At 45.3% G+C, this 20,094-nt stretch overlaps 1 protein-coding gene across 1 annotated transcript in view; it reads right to left on the reverse strand.

The window, feature by feature from the left end:
• LOC125287129 (semaphorin-4G-like) overlaps positions 1–20,094 on the reverse strand; it is a 32,007-nt gene that overhangs the window by 6,826 nt on the left and 5,087 nt on the right. The window contains 9 exon segments of the mRNA XM_048232664.1: positions 700–751; positions 754–862; positions 6,456–6,610; positions 6,862–6,975; positions 7,303–7,393; positions 7,764–7,862; positions 8,543–8,605; positions 8,921–9,072; positions 19,670–19,932. Coding sequence (XP_048088621.1) covers positions 700–751; positions 754–862; positions 6,456–6,610; positions 6,862–6,975; positions 7,303–7,393; positions 7,764–7,862; positions 8,543–8,605; positions 8,921–9,072; positions 19,670–19,814 — 980 coding nt within the window. The 5' untranslated portion in view covers positions 19,815–19,932.

Genomic DNA, 20,094 nt, shown 5'->3' on the forward strand with positions numbered 1-20,094 from the left:
CTACTTTAGATGGCTCTCTGATTAGTAATCCTACAGACACTAATAATAATTGGGGTCTTTGTATACTCAAAATATCAATGAGCTTTGAACTTTTATGAATGAACATAAAAGGTGCAGTCAGGGATTTTATGCGATTTTAAGCCCATAAATTGTTTTGTCACATTCAGCAATCATCTTCTCAGGATCGCTAGCTACCCATTCCGTGATTACACTGTAAACAAATCCGGTCTCTGTAAGCAGCCCAGGCTCCAAAAACTGGAAGCAAACAAAGTGGGGGCAGACTGCTCCAAACAAAAATTAAACCCTGCGTGGAATTTCTCTGTGAATACTGAAGGTAGGGGTGAGCTACCTCTTTGGTGTGTTTGGTTTGGTCCTTGATTAAAATATAATGTATGTTTTTTTGCACAAAAGCTAATGAATGTAAACATAAACATAAACACAAAAAACACAAAAACACATGCTGCGAAATCCCTGACTGTTGCTTTAACATGTCCTTTAGTAATTGTATATCTCATTTCTGCATTTGAATTCACACTAGTGAGTCACTTTATAGTTCTTATAAGAACAAATAAAAAAATGATTCCTACATAACAAACTGTACTGTACAGTTCAAATATACAGTACTTAAATACAGCACAATAAATACAATCTGCAGTGACATCCACACTCTATTGTTCTTCAACGCTACGGTGTTCTCACCACTCCAGTCCAAACCACGGTGAAGGCGGCTGTCCTGCCGAGCCCTCCAGCAGGCGGCTGCTACGTTGAGCTGCAGCTCATAGTCCGGGATGGAGCACAGCAGCCGGGCCTTCAGGAAGGACGTCCAGCGCCGCTGCAGCGTCCGCTGGCCACCGATGTCCCCCTGTCAGAGGGAGAGAGGCGTGGGGAGGGAGGGCTTAAACACAGAGGGCCAGATGTACGTTACATTTTGCCCGACATTAGCGTTAGCAGCGTCATGGACAAACGCACATTCGCGAGCGCTATCAGACCCAAGTTTCCGTCGTATTTTATCAATCGTTCAATCCTTAGTGTAAACTGTGCTTTTCTCTGCCTTTCTCCGCCCATAAAGCACCCAGTGTGAACGTCACAACTGAATGGCAGAAGCCTACATACAAAGCGCAGTTGAATGAAGTTAACTGATGACAACATTAAAAGAATCAAGCGTTTGCTTGATCATGAAATGTACATACATGATAAGATGTAACAAGCAGGAGATAATGAAGATCAGCAGTTCTACTCAAAATACTTGTTACGCGTAGGCTATGGAAGGTGGTCAAATCTAGCAAGTAGGAAAGTTTAAAGTGAATGGCGTGAAAGTGAAAGCAAGACATTAGAATAGCGAAAGTTAATGTTGCTTTTGATGGTACAAAGACTTACAAAACTGTTGCTCTAAATAGCGATTCTGTTGTCTTTAAAGGTTCTCTTATTGGCGCATTGAACTGCAATTTGGATTAACACCTGCTTTTACAAGGCGGAAGTATTTAGGCACAGAATAGGCGTCTTCCTTCAGGAGCAGTCTTTGTACATACCGCTGAATACATAAATAGAGCTCTTTACTCTTCCCCTCCCATCTTTTTTCGCTAAACTTCCACTTTCCCCTGGATCCTCCCATGAATGCATATGCATGACATTGAAAACGCATAATCTGCCACTTTCAGCTCCGGCCAAGGCAGTTTGCTTTATCATTGGGCCTGTTTGTACATACCTACACGATTTTTACCTGACGCTTAGAAACAAAACGCCCTGAAGTGGGGTGGTAAAGCGTTAGTACATCTGGCCCAGAGAGAGAGCGAGAGGTGAGGGAGGAGGAGAGGGAAGGCAAAAGTAGGAGTGTGTGTGTGTGTGTGTGTGTGTGTGTGTGTGTGTGTGGAGAATGTGTGTGTGTGTGTGTGTGTGTGTGTGTGTGTGTGTGTGTGTGTGTGTGTGTGTGTGTGTGTGTGTATGTGTGTGTGTGTGTGTGTGTGTGTGTGTATGTGTGTGTGTGTGTGTGTGTGTGAATGTGTGTGTGTGTGTGTGAATGTGTGTGTGTGTATGCCCTTTGACAACTCCTAATCCCCTGAACAATTCCATTTCCTACGCTGGACTATTTGACTTTCTGACACTAAATTAGGATTAATGCATTATCATACCAGATATGTAATCATCCCACCTCTTGTAACTTTCACCTCAGGCGGCTTTTAACACCATGTCCTATTCTCTACACCTGACTAACATATGCATTTGTCATGTATACAGACCTTACTGTCCTGCATCTGACCCTAGGCAGATGGGTCAGGCCCTTGAGTCGTGGATCTGCTCGAGGTTTCTTCCTATATGTATCTCCAATTCTAGGGAGTTTTTCCTCCCCCCTGTTACCCATGGGCCTCTCTCTTTCTTTTCTTTTCTCTGATTGTCTAACACTCTGTAAAGCGCCATGAGATATGTGTAATATTTTGGCGCTCTATAAGTACAATTAAATTGAAATTTAATTGAATGTGTGTGTGTGTGTGTGTGTGTGTGTGTGTGTGTGTGTGTGTGTGTGTGTGTGTGTGTGTGTGAATGTGTCTGTGTGTGTGAATGTGTATGTGTGTGTTTGAACAGTATGTATTTATATCTTCAATGCAGAGCATAATCCATCCATCCACATCTAGGATGAAAAAGCAGAGATCTGCACTGCAGATGATCGAGCATCAAAACACACACTCACTAACTATAAACAGTTTTTTTCAGTATTATGAGTTTTCTGTGTGTGCGTGTTTGTGAGGGAGAAACGAGTTGGGGTAAATTGACTGCTTTTCTTATTCTGTCAGCACAGCGCTGGCTGTGATTGGTCTGGCCCTGGCTGGGACTATTATGGCAGATTCCCCCTAATTACATTTTACCATGCTGAGACCAGACACACACACACACACACACACTGCTGCGTGGGAATATAGCACTTTAATATCTCTTCTGGAACACAGCGCTACAAATCCTTTTGCTCATCTCTGCCTCACACTGACCTCCACCAGCAAATTAATATAGTTTCTCTGTTTTATCAAACCTGTGTTTCCCTCTACTGTGATAAACTATGCAAACTACAAAATTGCACCAACTGTTACACTGAGGATTATGCATCTCATAGACCTTTCATCTTCATCTTCATTCAAAATAGATTCAGCGTACACCATATTTTATGCAGGCCCCTAAGGAAGGCCGACTTGGAGGAAGACTGACGTTGTCTGAAACATGTCGATCTGACGGGCAGGTATTACCTGCCTATTTAGGCACCAATGACGAATGAATTTCCCAAAACTCCTAACTCGTCTTAAACCCCTCGGCCACGTCAGCAGTGGTGGAGATAAGCTAATAAGGACCCCGAGCCAGCTAATCCAATTACAAGCCCCCCATTCTTTCGCACTCTGTAAATATCCCTCCCCATTAAACGGCGCTGGCTCCTGAAGGTTAATCCCCCCTACCGTGAATTAAGCATCCACAGCGAACGAGCGAGTGGGCAGGCGCCACCACATAGGGAGAGAGAGGAGGGGCATCATGGCCGACCTCCAGAGAGAGAGAGAGAAAGAGAGACAGAGAGACGGAGAGAGAGAGAGGGAGAGAGCGAGAGAGCTGGATGTCTCTCTGCCTGGATGGGAGACAAGACGCTGCGGGACAGAGATGGGAGAAGCGAGAGAGGGAGAGAGGGAGAGGGAGAGCGCAACAGACATCAAAGTTAGAAAGAAGCAGAAAGGTGAAAAGGCAGAGAAACAGAGCTGAGCGAGAAAGAGGGGGAGAAAGGGAAAGAAAGAAGGAAATAGCAACACTGAAATGGACAGACACAGGAGACGAGAAAAGAATAGCAGGGACAGAAAATAGACAGGGTGCCCCAGACATCTACACGGCCAGCTAACTAAACAGGGGCCTGAGGCAACCGCACAGCATGGATGTGGGTACCAGGGCTGTCAGCTCACATTCCCATGAAGCAGGGCCAGGGACAGGGGGACAGGGAGCCTTCACACCCTGGGGGGGCTGAGAGGGACATGGGCAGGGGGACAGGGAGCCTTCACACCCTGGGGGGGCTGAGAGAGACATGGGCAGGGGTGGAGGGAGAGGGAGAAGAGGAGCAGGGGGCAGAGAGAGAGCTGATGGCTGAGAAGCACTCTGCAGTTTAAACACACAGGGCTGAGTGGCTTTGAGTGTGAGTGAGTGTGTGTGTGTTTGTGTGTGTGTGTGTGTGTGTGTGTGTGTGTGGGGGAGTGTGTGTACGGATGTTACAGACAGGAAAATCCAGATGGCTTTCTAGCTCAGTAGAGTCCAAGGAGTTTATGTTACACTAGGAGAGGGGTAGTGAGAAAGAGAGTCACAGAAATAGAGAGAGTGAGAGAGAGAGAGAGAGAGAGAGAGACTGTTTTTGTCTTTTTTGTGTACGAGTGTCAGACAGAAGGAGACAGAGAAATAGTCTGTGTTTGTTTCTATCTGTGTGCATGAGAGTCAGAAAGAGAGACAGAGATAGACAGAGAGAGACAGACAGTGAGAGAGAGTGATTGCATATTTATGCATGTTTGCCTGTGGCGCGTGCAGAAGCCCCCAAGTTAACAAGGTGCCCTCTAACCGTCTCTGGCACATGCAAATCCCGTGTTCGTAGCCTCGTCTCTAGGGGGACGTGCGCCATGCTCTTATGACACGCGTCCGGTCAACCTCTCCACCTGCTTCTGTTTTTCAGGCTTCTGCTTTGCTCACCTCAACATCCTTCCACTAGAACAAGTTTCCAGTAACCCTGTTCCTTAGTCCGCTCCCCACATCTCCTCCCTGACTGCAGAATGTTCTAAAGCTCAATCACTACTCATCTGCCATGAGTCCAGCCCACATCCACTATCAGCAGCTACAACTCTCTGTGTTTATATTTTCACAAATGGAGCTGCTTTGTTATAGACCCAAGAAAAATATCTGACAAGTGTCTGACAACAAAGACACACATACACGCACAAACGCACACACACAGACACACACACACACACACACACACACACACACACACACACACACACACACACACACACACACACACACACACACACACACACACACACACACACACACACACACACACACATTTCCCCACTAAAAAGCCCCTCCCAGTTCCCATCTCCAGCCCCTGCTGAGCGACACCGTGCTCATAGACAGAGAGTGAGGGACTTGACCTGGATCCCGCCGAAGCTGAATTGTTAATGGTGTGGAAAACGGTGAGTGTGAAATAATGGAGATTAATAATGAACCAGGGGTGCCAAAATGACAGAGACGAGAGGCAATGAGGGGGGTAACATTAACACAAGTGTGTGTTGATAAAAAAAAAAAAAAAAAAAAATGCGGAGTGCAGAGATTTAGGGGAATTGGCAAGAGTGGTTTGGCAGGGGCAGGAGGGATGCTGAGAGAAATGAGATGAGATCAGATGAGATGAGATTAGATGGATGAGGAGAATATGGAGGAAAGTAAGATGGAGAGAAAAAAGCTGAGGGAGAAAGGAAGGTATTGAGACTGGGGAAACTAGTAATATAGGAGAGAGAGAAAAGTAAGAGAGAACAATGAAAAACTGAGAGAGGAGTAGAGAAGGATGGATAGCCAAGTAGAAGACAGAGAGTGAGTGGGAAGGAGGGATGAACAGCAAGGAGGGGGACTGAGAGAGAGAGAGGGAGTGAAACTACTGTCTAGGGATGAGGGGTGGGCTCTATTCTGCCTGGCAACAGTGGCATCAGTACCCACCAACACCCCACGTCCAACCCCCAACCCCCCATCCACACAACACTGAGCCGCTGAACCCAGCACAATAAGGAGGTCAGTCTGAGGTTCAATAATTCAGACAGGGGGGAAGAGGAAGATGAGGAAGACTGTCTTCACACCTCCAGAGGAAGAGTGCGCGCCGGTGTCATCCCGTATTCCCACACGGGCCCGACATGGGCACATGTCTCCTGGGCACAAGGGTCGTCTACTGTTCCTGCCTGCCATCCCACTGACTAGACTTTACTGTAGTGCTGACCGGTGCAGGTTCACTTTGCTGCTGTTTTTCGGCAGAGTCAAGGTAGCGGTGGTGCCAATGCCAAGGTCATTAGAAAATAGCTTCATGAAAACATTAGGGAAATTACTGCCCAGGAGGGTTACAATTATTGAATATAGCTATAAATATAGCCATAAAATTGGGCTACAAATATAGCCATAAAATGATTGACTATCTGAACTTTATTCAAAACAGTATAGCTTAGGGTGCAGTTTACGCTTAATTATCATCATTATTGTTGTTGCCGTTATTATTATTAGCTATTATTTACGAACAAAAGGGACAAACTTGGCTTAGTGTGCAGGGAGAGACATGTGCTTCTTGTGCAGTATCGTCAAAAAGCTGTCTTCAGGGCTAAGAACTTGTCCGGCGTGAGACTAAAATAAGTCAAATGGCACTAGATCTAGATGAATAGAAAATAAATAACTGAATGAGTGCTTCTCCTTACCCTGCATACTCGTGCCACTCTGGCCACCCTTCTCTGGCTGGAATACGCCGTCTGCTCCTGGTTCTTCTCTGTGAAGAAGAAGTAGATCTTATCGTCGTCCCCGATGGAGCTGTTAACGCTCTCTCTCAGCAGGGCTGAGTCCACAAAGTCAGCCTCTGGAACAGAGAATGGAGAGATGTGTATGTGAGTTTCAATCCACTCACGCACATTAACAATACTCCAGTAATGACTATACATCCACCCCTCACTACATCAGGTCTGACTAAACACAAATAAGCGTCAAGCGACTTACATTTCCATTCAATTTATCACTTTAACTAAAGCAACTCAGAAGTGAGACACAATGCAAATGCAAACAGCCTTAACATGAGAGTGACAGGCACTGCCACTTCCTTGTTTTGCCTACCCATAAGCCATCTGGTTGGAGCCTCTTCTGCCCTCAGTAGAGGAAATGGAAAGTTGCGTCGGACATCAGGTGTGCTCCGGAACTCGTACTGAGAGGCAGAGAACATATCGCCATCTGATCATGTGCAGAAAGAAAGCAGACGATTTTAGGCAAGAGGTGTTGGATTACATATCACAGGGTGCTCAAGAAATAGCTTAGAATTATGAGTGAGTGAGTGAATGACCTTGAATAACCTTGCTCAGATCTATGAAATCATGCCCTAGTTTTTGTATTGTAAGGATCTATTCTCCTATCGCAGTTTCAACAGTGTTGAGATTGATCGCCACTGGAGTAAATTGTGACACTCCTTTAATGAACAATGAAACTCATGATAACACAGAGACTTTATAGATCCCTCCAGTAACCAATAACATAGATACAGCTTGGACTGGCACAGCTTACCCACAAGGAGGCCTGTGTAGCCTTTCGCTGGGTCATAGGGACACCTGTCTCGGCCATCCTCGATGCGCGACAGGCGGAACTGTTCCACATCCTATCAGAGGAGAGTGCACAGAGAGAGAGAGAGAGAGAGAGAGGGATGAAAAGGACAAGAATAAGTTAGATGATCCTGACGGCTGCCTTGACTCTTGATACAGGGCCGTTGAAGCATGTGTGCATTACACTTGACTTGACATTCTGGGCTATAAAAGTCTTCTCTGTACATTCAAAAGGAGAATGTGAAGATACAAATATATTATACATAGTATCCGTAATTAATGTATATAATAACAACATTCAATATAAATCTAAAGGTAAGGTAATACTTAGTTAAAGGTCTTACAACGTAGGTGTGTGTGCAGGAGTGTACATAATAACAACATTCAATGTAAATCTAAAGCTAAGGTAATAATTAAAGCTCTTACAAGGTATGCACAGAGTGGCCTGAAGGCATGCGTTCCACAGGTGTACAGGTGAGTCTCGTTTAGCCTCTGCAGGAAGCGGATGTGATTGTAGCACTCCGTCTGTAAGACAAAAGGAGATCGAGACAGATGTGAGTGACCTCAAAGGAACAGGCCCTAAAGAGTTACAGGTTTATTAAGCCAGGCTGCCAGTCAGACAGCTACACTCTTGTTCTAAAATGGGAAGAGGGACCATTTTTCATCACAATGCCTTTTGGTTCTTACAGGACGTAAAAAAAAAAGTGAGGCCTAAAACCAGGCTATAAATACCCAGAGAAAACCCTCACAGTCGGCCACTGACAATTTGTGAGGTGCTGTTATGCCTCCACGGATGGGAACACAAGGTGTATATAAACAGAAACTGCAGCCATAGCCATCAGGCACCTACTGTACGTTACAATAACATAGTCCAAAGCAAAACATGATGGCAAGGAGGAGAGAGACACACAAAGGAAGACGAAACTCATGTAGGCGTCTTCAGTTTCCCCTGTTTGACGTGTTTGTACTCAAGTTTTCTTGACAAGTTTGCTCATGACTTGTTTACAGTGGGGTTTGTTGACAGAGAATGTATTTCTGCCTCCCCCCTTCGCTGCATGTCCATGGCTAAACACTGGTTTCTGTCACTTGTCTGTTTGATGGGTGTGTTTTCCCACATTTTAAAGGCCTCTGACTAGATTCTCAGGCTCTGCAGGAGTCTCCCTGGTGTGATGGAGACAGACGGGTGGACAGAAGTCCTCCCTTACCTGATTGTCTCGGCCTTTGTTCAGGCACTGCCTCTTCTGCTCAGCTGGTGCTGGCCACTTGATCTATAAAACAAAAGGTCACATCAGCCAATGCTTAAACAAACATATAAATCATATACGGAGTGATTAGCAATCAAAATTCACAAACGTGCAGAAAATATGCATGTCAGAGTGTGTGGTACATGGGGATAACAATCAGGTTAGAGGACAACAGGGTTTTATACAGTAAATGGAGGAATACCTGTTTGTGTTATAAGTTACATGGATGTCAGACAGACAACATTTTCAGATTTTTCTAGTAAGGCGGCATTCTCCAAACTAATAATAACACATCCCAAAATAATCCGAGCCTGGCGTCTACCACGGCTGTGTACTCACTGAGTGGTTGGCCCTGGGGGAGGAGATGTTGGCGATGTCCAGGGCGTAGATGGCCTCTCTGGCTCCGGCGTACAGCACCCCAGCCTCCTCCTCCAGGAGCAGGGCACTGTAGTCCAGCGCAGACCCACGGAAACGATTGCAGCCCAGCAGTCCTGCAAGACCAGAACAGACGCACCTAAAACATGCAGCACAGCCTACGAGATGCACACACAGTACATACGCTAGTACATGACAGCATGTGTTACAATAACAGACATTTTGTCAATGTGAGCTCAAAACATGTTGGGTCTTTAGTGTAAATTGTCAGATGTTTTTAGTATTTTATAAATATATGTATTCATATATTTGTTGTTTATATATTTGTTTATACATACATTTATAAATATAGCGATACACAGCTATGTAGTACTGTGTGTATATTTGCAACATGCCAGCAATATTAACATATTCGCATCCCTCATATTCTCATCTCTCTCACATACTCTTCTCTGTGGTCTGACAGTCAGCCTGATCGCATCCGTCCCCTTGATTAGAAAGAGGAGGGCGCTTTTGGATGCTGTGGCACCACTGCAACATCAAGGTCACTCACTACAACACACACAGGCACCGGGGGGAAACGTCTTTCCTCTCTGTACTCTACATCACATCACGGTGATGAAAGCCGGCCTGCCAAAACGCCAGCGCGAGTCAGTCAGGAAGCGTTACATCGGCTTCCCCGAACACGACGGCGACACTTCACAACTTCACAACTTCACGCCGTGCCGGCGCGGCTCAGTGAATGGAGAGCTGCTGTAGTAGGCAGGTAGACCCAGAGCCTGTCCACCCGCCTTCGTTATACCACCACCAACGCGGGAAGGGAGGGGTCGCTTAAATCACTAAGGGGAGCTGATGCATTTATTCTTTAGCATTCAGAGAGCTGGGACGCCATCCAGGAGCTGAGGCCGAGGGAGGGAGGGAAGGAGGGAGGGAGGGAGAGAGGAAGGAAGAGGAGGAGGAGAGGTAAGAGAGGAGAGGAGGCACACCAATTAGAGAGACCTGCACTGTGCTGATTCACTCCCCCCCCCTGTGTGCATCGCTGTGGCCTGCTTCTTTCTCTTATCTATTTCTCTATCCCACTCCACACTAGCTCTCTCTCCCTCTCTCTCTCTATCTTTCTCTATTGCTTTCAAGCTCTCATTCTCTTTTTCCCACAGTGCATCTCTCTCTCTCCCTCTCGCCCTCTCTCTCTCTCACCACCTGGGCAGTGTGCCACTCTGAATATTGGAACCAACGCTGGTTTGATTCTCATTTCCCAACCCTCTTTCACAGAAGCAGAGCAAAAGCTTCTCTCTATATCTCTCTCTCTTTCTCTCTCTCTCTCTGTTGTTTCTCTTTCACTCTCTTCCACACTCTCTCACTCACTCTTGTCATTGCTATCTCTCTTCTGTTTTCCAGTAGGTCACATATTATTGAAATATTTATTTAGTCTCTGGCAGGTCTGTTGGCACAAATTTAGGACAAATACAGGAACCAACAGAGGGCTATCATCTGACAGACAGCCCACCCCTCACACACACACACACACACACACACACACACACACACACACACACACACACAGACACAGACACACACACACACACACACACACACACACACACACACAGTGGGACAGGCACATACAACCACACAGATGTGTACACTCACACACACACACACACACACACACACCGAGAGGCACACGCCTCACAATCCCCCCAACACACACTCACACTACATACACCCACTAAATATCTGAGGGGGTTCGAGTTTTGATTAGAGTTGGCATTACTAGGCCACACTTCATGAGGGCGGCCCATAAAATGCCCGATGTCTCGGCCATCACATTGCATCTCCATCAAGCTGCACCCCTGTGGCCCCCTAACGTTGCTACCCCACATCCCAAACCCCAAACCTCATGCATCCCCATCCTTTGAGCCTATGGACGGAGCTATAAATCGCTTCCTGAAATCCACACATCCTTAAAACTGCACAATGTCATAGGGGAGACAAATATGCCAAGACGGCCAGAGCCAAGAAATAATGTGTTAAAAAATGCTTTTAAGAGTATTTCATGTATCCATGCTTCAAAACAGCAATAGAGTACAGCAGCGTTTCTACTGGGTTGCGGAGACATGCCAGGTGGGGGAACTGATCGAAGTTTTTTTTCTTTATCCCTGGGCCCATGTAGCACCCGATGCGCAATGGACGACTGTGTTATTCACAGGGATGCGCTTCGTGTCAAGGCAGCTTAGTTAGTCCCGACCTACATGAGATTTTGAACGTTGTTGTGAGAGGGTGAATTTCATCAAAACCTGGCCCTTAAAAGCGCGTCTATTCTCCGTGACTTTGGAAGAGATGGTAGCTGACCAAAAGGCTGTACTGTTTCACAGCGAGGCAAAGTGGCTTTCCCCGAGGTAAAGTGCTGTTGCGCGGCGTGTTTGAGCCCCCGAATTCGCCTCTTCTTGGAGGAAGAGCATGTCTGAATCTGCAAGCACGTTCACTAATGAACATTTCTTGACGAAGCTGGCCTATCTTAGCGATATATTTAATAAATATACTGGACATTTGACTCAAATGTATCGCTAAGAGGTAAAGTGCTGTTGCGCGTGTTTGAGCCCCGAGTCGCGACAGTATTATGCCTTTGAGATTTCTGAGCGAAATCGCTGAAACGTCTGATTGGGAGGCACTCTTGTGATCCCATGTATTAAACAGTAGGCCTACATCACATCCCTGCAAAGTTTATTTCAAAAATATTTCCCAACCAGCAGTGCTCAGTATGACTGGATTATGGATCCATTTGATGCAGCATGTTGGTATTTCATTGAATATATTGTACAATGCTGTAAAATGGCCTATGCTTCCTAATATGTTGCTGGAAAACAGAAATATGTGTGTTATGTATTTATTATTTATTATTATATATGCAGCACCAGCTGATTTTAACTCTGTTGAAGAAGATATATTTAGAACTTGTCATTATTTCAATAAATTTGACAATTTTAAGCTTGACCTACCACTTTCTTAGAGCGATGAGGGACAGGTGGGGCTCGAGAATGCCCCCTTGATCAAAGTGGGGAATGAAAGAAAAAGTTTGAGAACCACTGATCTAGTTTGTTAACTACCACAGTCACGAGTTGGGTCGCGATAGTCTGTCATTTTTAAAAAGTGGGTCCCCAGAAAAAAAGTTTGAGAAACACTGGAGTACAGTAATGAGTGAAAGAGTGTTATTGGAATTGTGTGCAGGAGGAGCTCTCCATTCAGTATCTTGATTTTTGGGGTCTTGAATTTCCCCTTGGGGATCAATAAAGTATCTATATATATACAGTATCTAGTATCATTCTGCCACTTGGACCTTATTCTGAAGTCCCACAGAAATAATTTTCCCTTCAAAGTACTATTAAGGATGTTTAAGCATGTGCATAGAGAGCTTCGATATGAATGGATTTATGACTGAAGATGCTACTGTGTGTGGTTAAACAAAGGAATGGATTACAACAAAAGTGGTGTATACTCTGACATTGATCTATGCTTTGTATTATGGAGATCACAGGCACTCAAAGCACGCACATGGCCTTGTACACATAGCTCATCGTGTTAGTCTAACTGACTGTGTGTGAGTGTGCATGAATGCGTTTCCATGTTTGTGTGTGTTGTATGTGTGTGTGTGTGTGTGTGTGTGTGTGTGTGTGTGTGAGAGAGCAGGCTCACTCCAAGTGTGATGGAGGGGGAGATCACGGTCCCCAAGAGTTCCCAGCATGCTCCCTTCTCATCCCTTTGGCCAGCTGGGAGCCAATCAGGAGCGCCCGTGTCAAAGCCATGAGTGTCTGGGGATACTGAAAGGTCAGGACTCGCTGGGGGGCAATGGGAGCAGTGGGGGGTGGACAGTGGGGTGCAAAGTCACGCAGACGTGCAGACCATCTCCCTGTATACATACTGTATCTCGAAGTCCCTATATGTCTGTGTGTGCATTCTTTCCTAGGTTATTTGCTTTCTTTCGTTTGTCTTTCTTTCCTTTATAAAATAACGGACAATGACTCTATAGTATTGTGTCCAGCAAGTAACGTCTTAAGTTCTCTCTACGTGTTCCTCTCCCCTTAGCCTGTCTTTCTCACAGTCCTGCTATCTTTTATTGCTCTCATTCTTTCAACTTTTCTTTTTCTTTTTTTTTTCTGTCCACGTGTACATCTCTCTCTACCCTCCAATACTTCACAAAACAACCTCACTGACAATGACTCAGTCCTCTACATGCCGGCATTCCTTAAGTCATTTCCATTAAATGAGGGGGGAAAAAAAAACTTGGAGGAGTTACGCAAACATGAACATGAATCCTGCTTCCAGGCACAATGACGCTCATCTCGTGACGTTTCCAGTGCAGAGGCCTGATATGAAAAAAAAAACAGTGTGCGACCTTCTGACATAACATAAACAGTGGCTAGCAAGGGCCTGACGCATGGCGCTCCGAGCCCAAGGCAAATGACGAAATGTCTACAGCCTTGCACGTTGCCAAGGCTACGAGTGAGTAAAGCGTCATTACCGCATGGCGGCGGTTTGTGAGTCTTGATCGGGACAACACAGTTTGTGACCCTTCAAACTGTCAATTGAAAACACAAAACACATATACAGTTATAAGACCATTGGGGCAAAGATGAGGTTCAAAGAGGCACCCAAATATAGCAGTCGTCATGTTTAAATTCTCCCCACTGCAAGTAAACTCTAGAATAATTGTGAAGAACTTTGCGGTAGGCTAAAGTGCAAGCCAAACATTTTCATTCCCCGATTTCTTCCAAAGCTAAATATGTTAATATCTCCTAAACACCTGTGACTAAGCTCATCAGTACTCGGCTCGCGATGGCACTGCTGCCGCAGACGAGAGCGACCCTCGGCAATCTCGCCTCGGGGAACAAAGGGGTATTTAAGAGATCATGAAAAAGAGTGATTACGAAAATTGTGCTGCCGTTCAGCGCCTCTAGGATATATATATATAAAATATATATATATCCACACACATATTCACAAAATGTTTAAAGAGGAGCACTTTCTGGACTCAAAGCTGTATGTTTGAGGTGCTATTTGGATGGGAAACAAACTAATACAGAACAAGGGTCCGTTTTTTTAACAGTGGGTAAAGAAACCCATCAGTGGGTAGAGTACACTGGGGAACCCCACCTCCAAGGCCCTTGTCCACTAGAACAGTGTGTTGACAGAATAGATTGATCTAAAGAACGGCAAACATGGCCTTCAACCTCAACTCCACACATTGGGGCGGTGGTAGGTTGGGGTGGGGGGCAATGTTTGCATCCCACACACCTGTGTGTTGTGTTGTGTTTGTACTGTATGTCTGTGTGTGTTTTTCATAATGCTTTATGGCATGTGTTTTATGTGTGTTCATTTGAGTGCATTTGTGTGTGTGTTTCACTGTGTACATTTTGTTTTGTTTGTGCGTTTGTGTGTAGATGTTTGCTTGTGTGTGTATCTGTGTGTATGTGTGTGTGTGTGTGTGTGTGTGTGTGTGGGTGTGTGTATGCATATATGTTTGTTTATAAATGTTTGCTTGGGCTTGGGTACGTGACCCTTTAAAACACCCATCCCCCTGCCACCTGCCCTCTCCCTCTTCTGCTCCTGGCAGCATGGTGTGGATTTACACATACTTCCAATATCTATTGAGTTTGTGCGTGACAGTGTGTGTGGGTTCTATTGATCCATGAATAAGCTGCTATAGGGTTATGTGCTTGTGTCTGTCTGCTTGTCTCTGTGACTGTATGTGTGTATATGCATTCGTTTGTGTGTGTTCGTCTGTGTGTGTGTGTGTGTGTGTGTGTGTGTGTGTGTGTGTGTGTGTGTGTGTGTGTGTGTGTGTGTGTGTGTGTGAGAGTGTATGTGTGTGTGTGTGTGTGTCTGTCTCTGTATGCTTGGATCTGTGTGTGGGGGAGTGAATGTGCATGTTTGTGAATGTGTGTGAGTCTGTTTGTGTCTGTGTGTTTGTGTGTGTCTGTGTCTATCCATGTGAGTATGTGCGTGTCAGAGTGTGTGCTTGTGCTGAGTCACTGCCCCCCAAACACACACACACACACACACACACACACACACAGTTCCCCACTGACTAATAGCAGGAAGCTGCCACACGCGACTAATGCCATGAACCAACACCACGGCGGGCCAAGCTTTCTTGGGGCTGGCTGTGACTTAACCACGAGTGACACAGGGTGAGAACCGTCATCTGCAGGAAACGTGACCCATGTTGTGCAACCACACGCAACACTCACTGCCCACATGCTGGGCCTACCGCCTCCACACTACAGAGAGGGACAGAGAGAGAGAGAGAGAGAGAGAGAAAAGAAACTGAGAACCTACAAGGACACACAACCGACAGTGCCAGAAGGCCAAAAGAACAAAAACTCACCATTTCAGCATTTCATTGGGGGCCTGTGGCTGATAATTGGAAGATAAATATCAAATATTATCAAACGGATGATAATTTTGACTAGCAGGCATATAGCTACTCTTTCAGGGGATAATGCACTGCAGCTGAAGAATGTATACTGCCGTAGGTCCCAAATATTTCTACTGTTGAAACTGTTGGTCTTTATTGATGCTCTCCTTCTTGCACACATTTTAATGCACATTCACAGATAATTAACACTACATTCAAAGTGATGAAGGAATGCTGTTGCTGCAACCTCGACATTATGTTAACGTTATCCATAAGAATGTAATTACTAGTAAATTGAAATCAACCCTGTCTCTATTTTAGGCATGTGTGGGGCAAAAGTTGAAGATATTCATGGGGATTCAGGACCCAGTCCATGTTTAAATTACGGTGCTGAGTGTGTTATTCCTGCCTTCTATTTTAGGCACTGTGCCAGATATTCAGTCATGACAGAGCTGAGGATGAAGAGGAACCCATGAAAGACATGGGGTCCCTCTGAGTGGCGCATCCAACCCCTCCCAGCAGATTAACCACCCACCGCATCGCAAAAATGGAGTCTCACTTAAGAGAGAAACTCACAAGGAACAAATACAATTTCCTACACCAACCTGGAGGTGTATGAAAACATCAAAATTCATCACAAAATATGACAACCTATTATAAAAACTGGTTAAAAAATTGTACATATAACTGATAAACTGGGTAAGTGATGCTAAAAGCTAACTAAAATTAATTTACCAGTTCTATGGCATATAGCACCACAGGTCTTCAACTTATACTGTCTACTGTCTGTTGATAACCCAGTGAAATGTTCTTTACGGCTGTTTTGGTAGTGCCAATGTAACACAGGCGAACTGAGCTAGCGTGCTAGTTGATCCTCACAGCCCTAACCTTAAGAACGCTTCTAACCGCTGAGTTGGGAGCCTGGGCTTTTAGCTCAGTGGTTAGAACGTTCGACTCCCATGCCGGTGTGTCTCGAGATGGCGGGTTCGAGGGCCAGCGGACGAATTACGACCTCTGTTACAGTGGTGCCGTAGACCCGGATCATGGGAGTGAGGATTTAGGGAGGTGAGTGTAACAGAGGTGAACTGTGCTAGTTGCCCGTGTAAATCCTCACAGCCTTAACCTTAAGAACGCTTCTAACCGTTGAGTTGAGAGCCTGGGCTTTTAGCTCAGTGGTTAGAGCGTTCGACTCCCATGCTGGTGTGTGTCGAGGTGGCGGGTTCGAGGGCCGTGAGCATTACACCAACAACATCATATCTCCTGTGTACATGAAATTACTATGTGTAAGAATGGGAAATTAGCCAAAGATGACTCAAGATGGCTTCCACATGCCAAAATGACTTCATGAGACGTAAGAGTCACATATGACATGACAGTGGTCACACCATCAAGGTCATGTGGTCTCTCACGGGAGTCTGCAACATTACTACTTAACTGTGTCTCTGAGGAAGCCAATGTCATGTCAGGTTAGCTGCGTTGGCTATCTTGGAGTTGCAAATCATTTTTATGCCATCAAACAGGATATCATTTAAAAGCACTGACATTGTTCTTTGTGTACTAGGTACTACCGGTAAACTTTTCCACAGTGACGGCCAAAAAACTGCCATGTATTAGGTCCACTGTGGTATTCATTCAGTGAAACACAAGACTGTTTTGTCATTCAAACACTGATTTTCAAAACTGTATTCACTTAAACAAGGAAAGGGATGCTCCACAGAGAGTCTGATTTCATTTCCTCTTTTGACGGGAGAATGAGTTCATCTGAGCCTGATGTTCAGGTTTCTGTCATAGAGCTCATGAAGAAAGGGCCTCACATGAACTTATCACCCCTTAAAGCAACAAGCAACAGCAGAAACAGCAGGATACACATACATCAATATTTCAGCAGCAAATTACTTCAGGTCTGGTTGCCACCGTGGTGAAGACGAGACTACACTACGAGCACATGGCACACACCAGAGTTCAGAGAGTTCATTTTTCTTCCTCAATTGTTCTTGGAACCCTGTCTTCCTGCTTGACTTATCAGCCGCCTCACCAACTCACCTCCCACACACACACACAGACACACACATCCTTCCTACACATTGCCTATAAAATATTGACATTGCTGGATTAACATATGATCAGAAATGGCAGTTCAGCAAGCTGCCCATCTGCTTTTATATCTTATTGTGCAGTTCTGGTCAATATGACACCTCTGTGCCCACCCACGTGTATTGCAACAGTACAATGCTGGGCAAATTGATCGCCCCCATATTTTCCCTTTGAGACTTACTTTAGATTGCCTGGCTGCCACCCTCCCACAAAACAATCAGAGTAATGAATGATATCATCTTATCCTTGATCTGCATGAACAGCTGAGTTGCCTTTGCCTTAGTTACTAAGGTTACTTCATTCTGAAAGATTCTGAATTACATGTCTGATCAAATCTGAGACTGCGCCACACATGAGAGCCCACATACAAACAGACCTACACAGACACACACAGAGAGAGAGAGAGAGAGAGAGAGAGAGAGAGAGAGAGAGACACACAGGCACAGACACACCCACCCACACACAAAACCCCATGAGAATAAGAATGTAGGGCAAGTACTTCAACCAGGTTAAATGATACAGTGGGGGTTGTGGAAATCATCCCCAAAAACAAAGGCAATGTTCTACATTCTACTCATTCTACCCATGCTGAATATCCATAACATTCAACAGAATACACACGTACAACTAAGAAGCTATACACAGCAGGTTAGAAATCCACCCATTCATGCTTAGGGCAACACTGAAATTCATCTTAGCCACCATGCTATGTTCTCACAAATCAGTTGATCCAACTACTTACTAATAACATAATGTCAGGATAAGTTAATAGCGCTCCTATAGTGGACATCATAAATAAGATGAGGTCTATGGCTGCTTCCAGGGGGTGGTAGGAAGACAAACAGTTTCCCCTTATCACCAGGAAAAGCGTTTAAGTAGCAAGTGAGGTAATGAAACATCAGTGAAGGGGAGCTGCCCGCTGACAAGCCTGCAGCTGGCCCAGTAGCTTTGGAAGGGATGCGACAAGCTGCTGCTGCTATTCCCAGCAGGTCTTACACCTACTGCATTTGTGCATGTAATTAAGAGACTTGTGTTTTGATTTTAATTAAAAGGCACAAATCTCATGATGACATGATGCCAGAATTTATTTTTGAGATAAATTGCGATTATGCTAGTGCTTACATGCACAAAATGCACAGTTAGCATTTTAAATCAAGTTCTTGTGTAATTCAGGAATAGTTTAGGTCACTGCAATCTAAATCTGGAGGGAATCTTAAAATACAAAAGCCTTGGACAATAGACAATCTGCGAAAGGCAGCAGCCTCTGCTGTGTTTAAACATCCCTCTCATAGCATAAAGGCTGGGCTCAGCACTCCTCTCCACAAAGACCCTGACCTGGTCTCAGCTAAACATCGGCCGGCCGAAGGTGCCAGCTAGCCCCCCCCCCTCTCCCTCCCTCTCTCTCTCTCCCTCTCTCTTTCCACTGCTTTCCCAGAGCCCCAGCGTGTTGTTATGAACTGTGTGAACTAGGACAAGACTTGAGAGGGGACATTAATAACACCAGAGAGAGACGCCAGCCTGCTGCCACCATCCTCCGAGGCTCGGCGGCAGAACTGTGCCACGCACGTTTGAGAGCAAAACTGTGAGTTTACCCATATGTGTGTGTAACAGTGCGACTGCATACATGATGGCCTGCGTCTAAAACGCCTACGATTGTATGTGAGATTGTTGTCAGTCTTTAAGTACACTCATAAACTTAGAACAGAAAGAGTTGCTGTCTAACAGGGGGTAGCACAGATCTCTTGGTGTTTGGTGAGGGACATGTTTGTTCCAGGGATGTTATAAGGACGGTCTCAGATCTATAACAGAAGACCAGGGAAACACAGCCGCATAATCTATACAGCTCTGCAGTGTTCTCTCAAAACATCAAATGGATCACAACAATGACTCTTTTCTTTCATTTGGTAGATGCCTGCAAGGAGAACCCGACCCATAACACTGACGTAACCAGCAACTGAGCAGTTGAGCAATGAGGAGACAGTCATACAATTCAAAACACATTTGAGTGAATTTGAGTATTAAATAAATAACCCAACATCAACATCAACATAGTCTTGAGGGCTCCACTGGGCAGTCTAGGGCTATTACAAGGAGCATATTACAAACAAATATAGCTTAAAAACTCTGTCCGAAATAAACAAGCAGACATACAGTGCACAGCGCCTATGCACATTACTTGTCTTCCACCAAGCTTAAAACATTACCATTAAAGAGCACTGTGGTCCTGGGCGGAGCATCCAGCTGGAGATCTGGACCAAAAGGGAAACCCCGTAGTGGGCCGGGAAAACTGCCCAGCAGCACCAGCACCAGCAGCAGCACACAGTGGGCATAACAGGTCTTGAGGTCCATACCCAAAGGAAGCGATAGCGCTGTCCAGCTCTAGAGTCCTTCTTGTTTAGCTTTGGTTTGGCTGGGGTTTCCACGGACACAGGAATGGGCTTTTAATCTGTCATCATACAGGTGCAGTCTGCAGGGGGGAGGTAGAAAACAGGAAGATGCATTTGTTTTCCTCTTGTCTGCACTCTGCAAACTTTTATGGAAGGCTAAGCAGGTGGATGAAATTAGTGAATAGTGCCGACCAGAAAAAAGGATTGTGGTTCACAAACACAAAGTATCCTAAGTTCACTAG

Source organism: Alosa alosa, chromosome 22, assembly GCF_017589495.1.
Source record: "Alosa alosa isolate M-15738 ecotype Scorff River chromosome 22, AALO_Geno_1.1, whole genome shotgun sequence".
Classification (NCBI taxonomy): Eukaryota; Metazoa; Chordata; class Actinopteri; order Clupeiformes; family Clupeidae; genus Alosa; species Alosa alosa.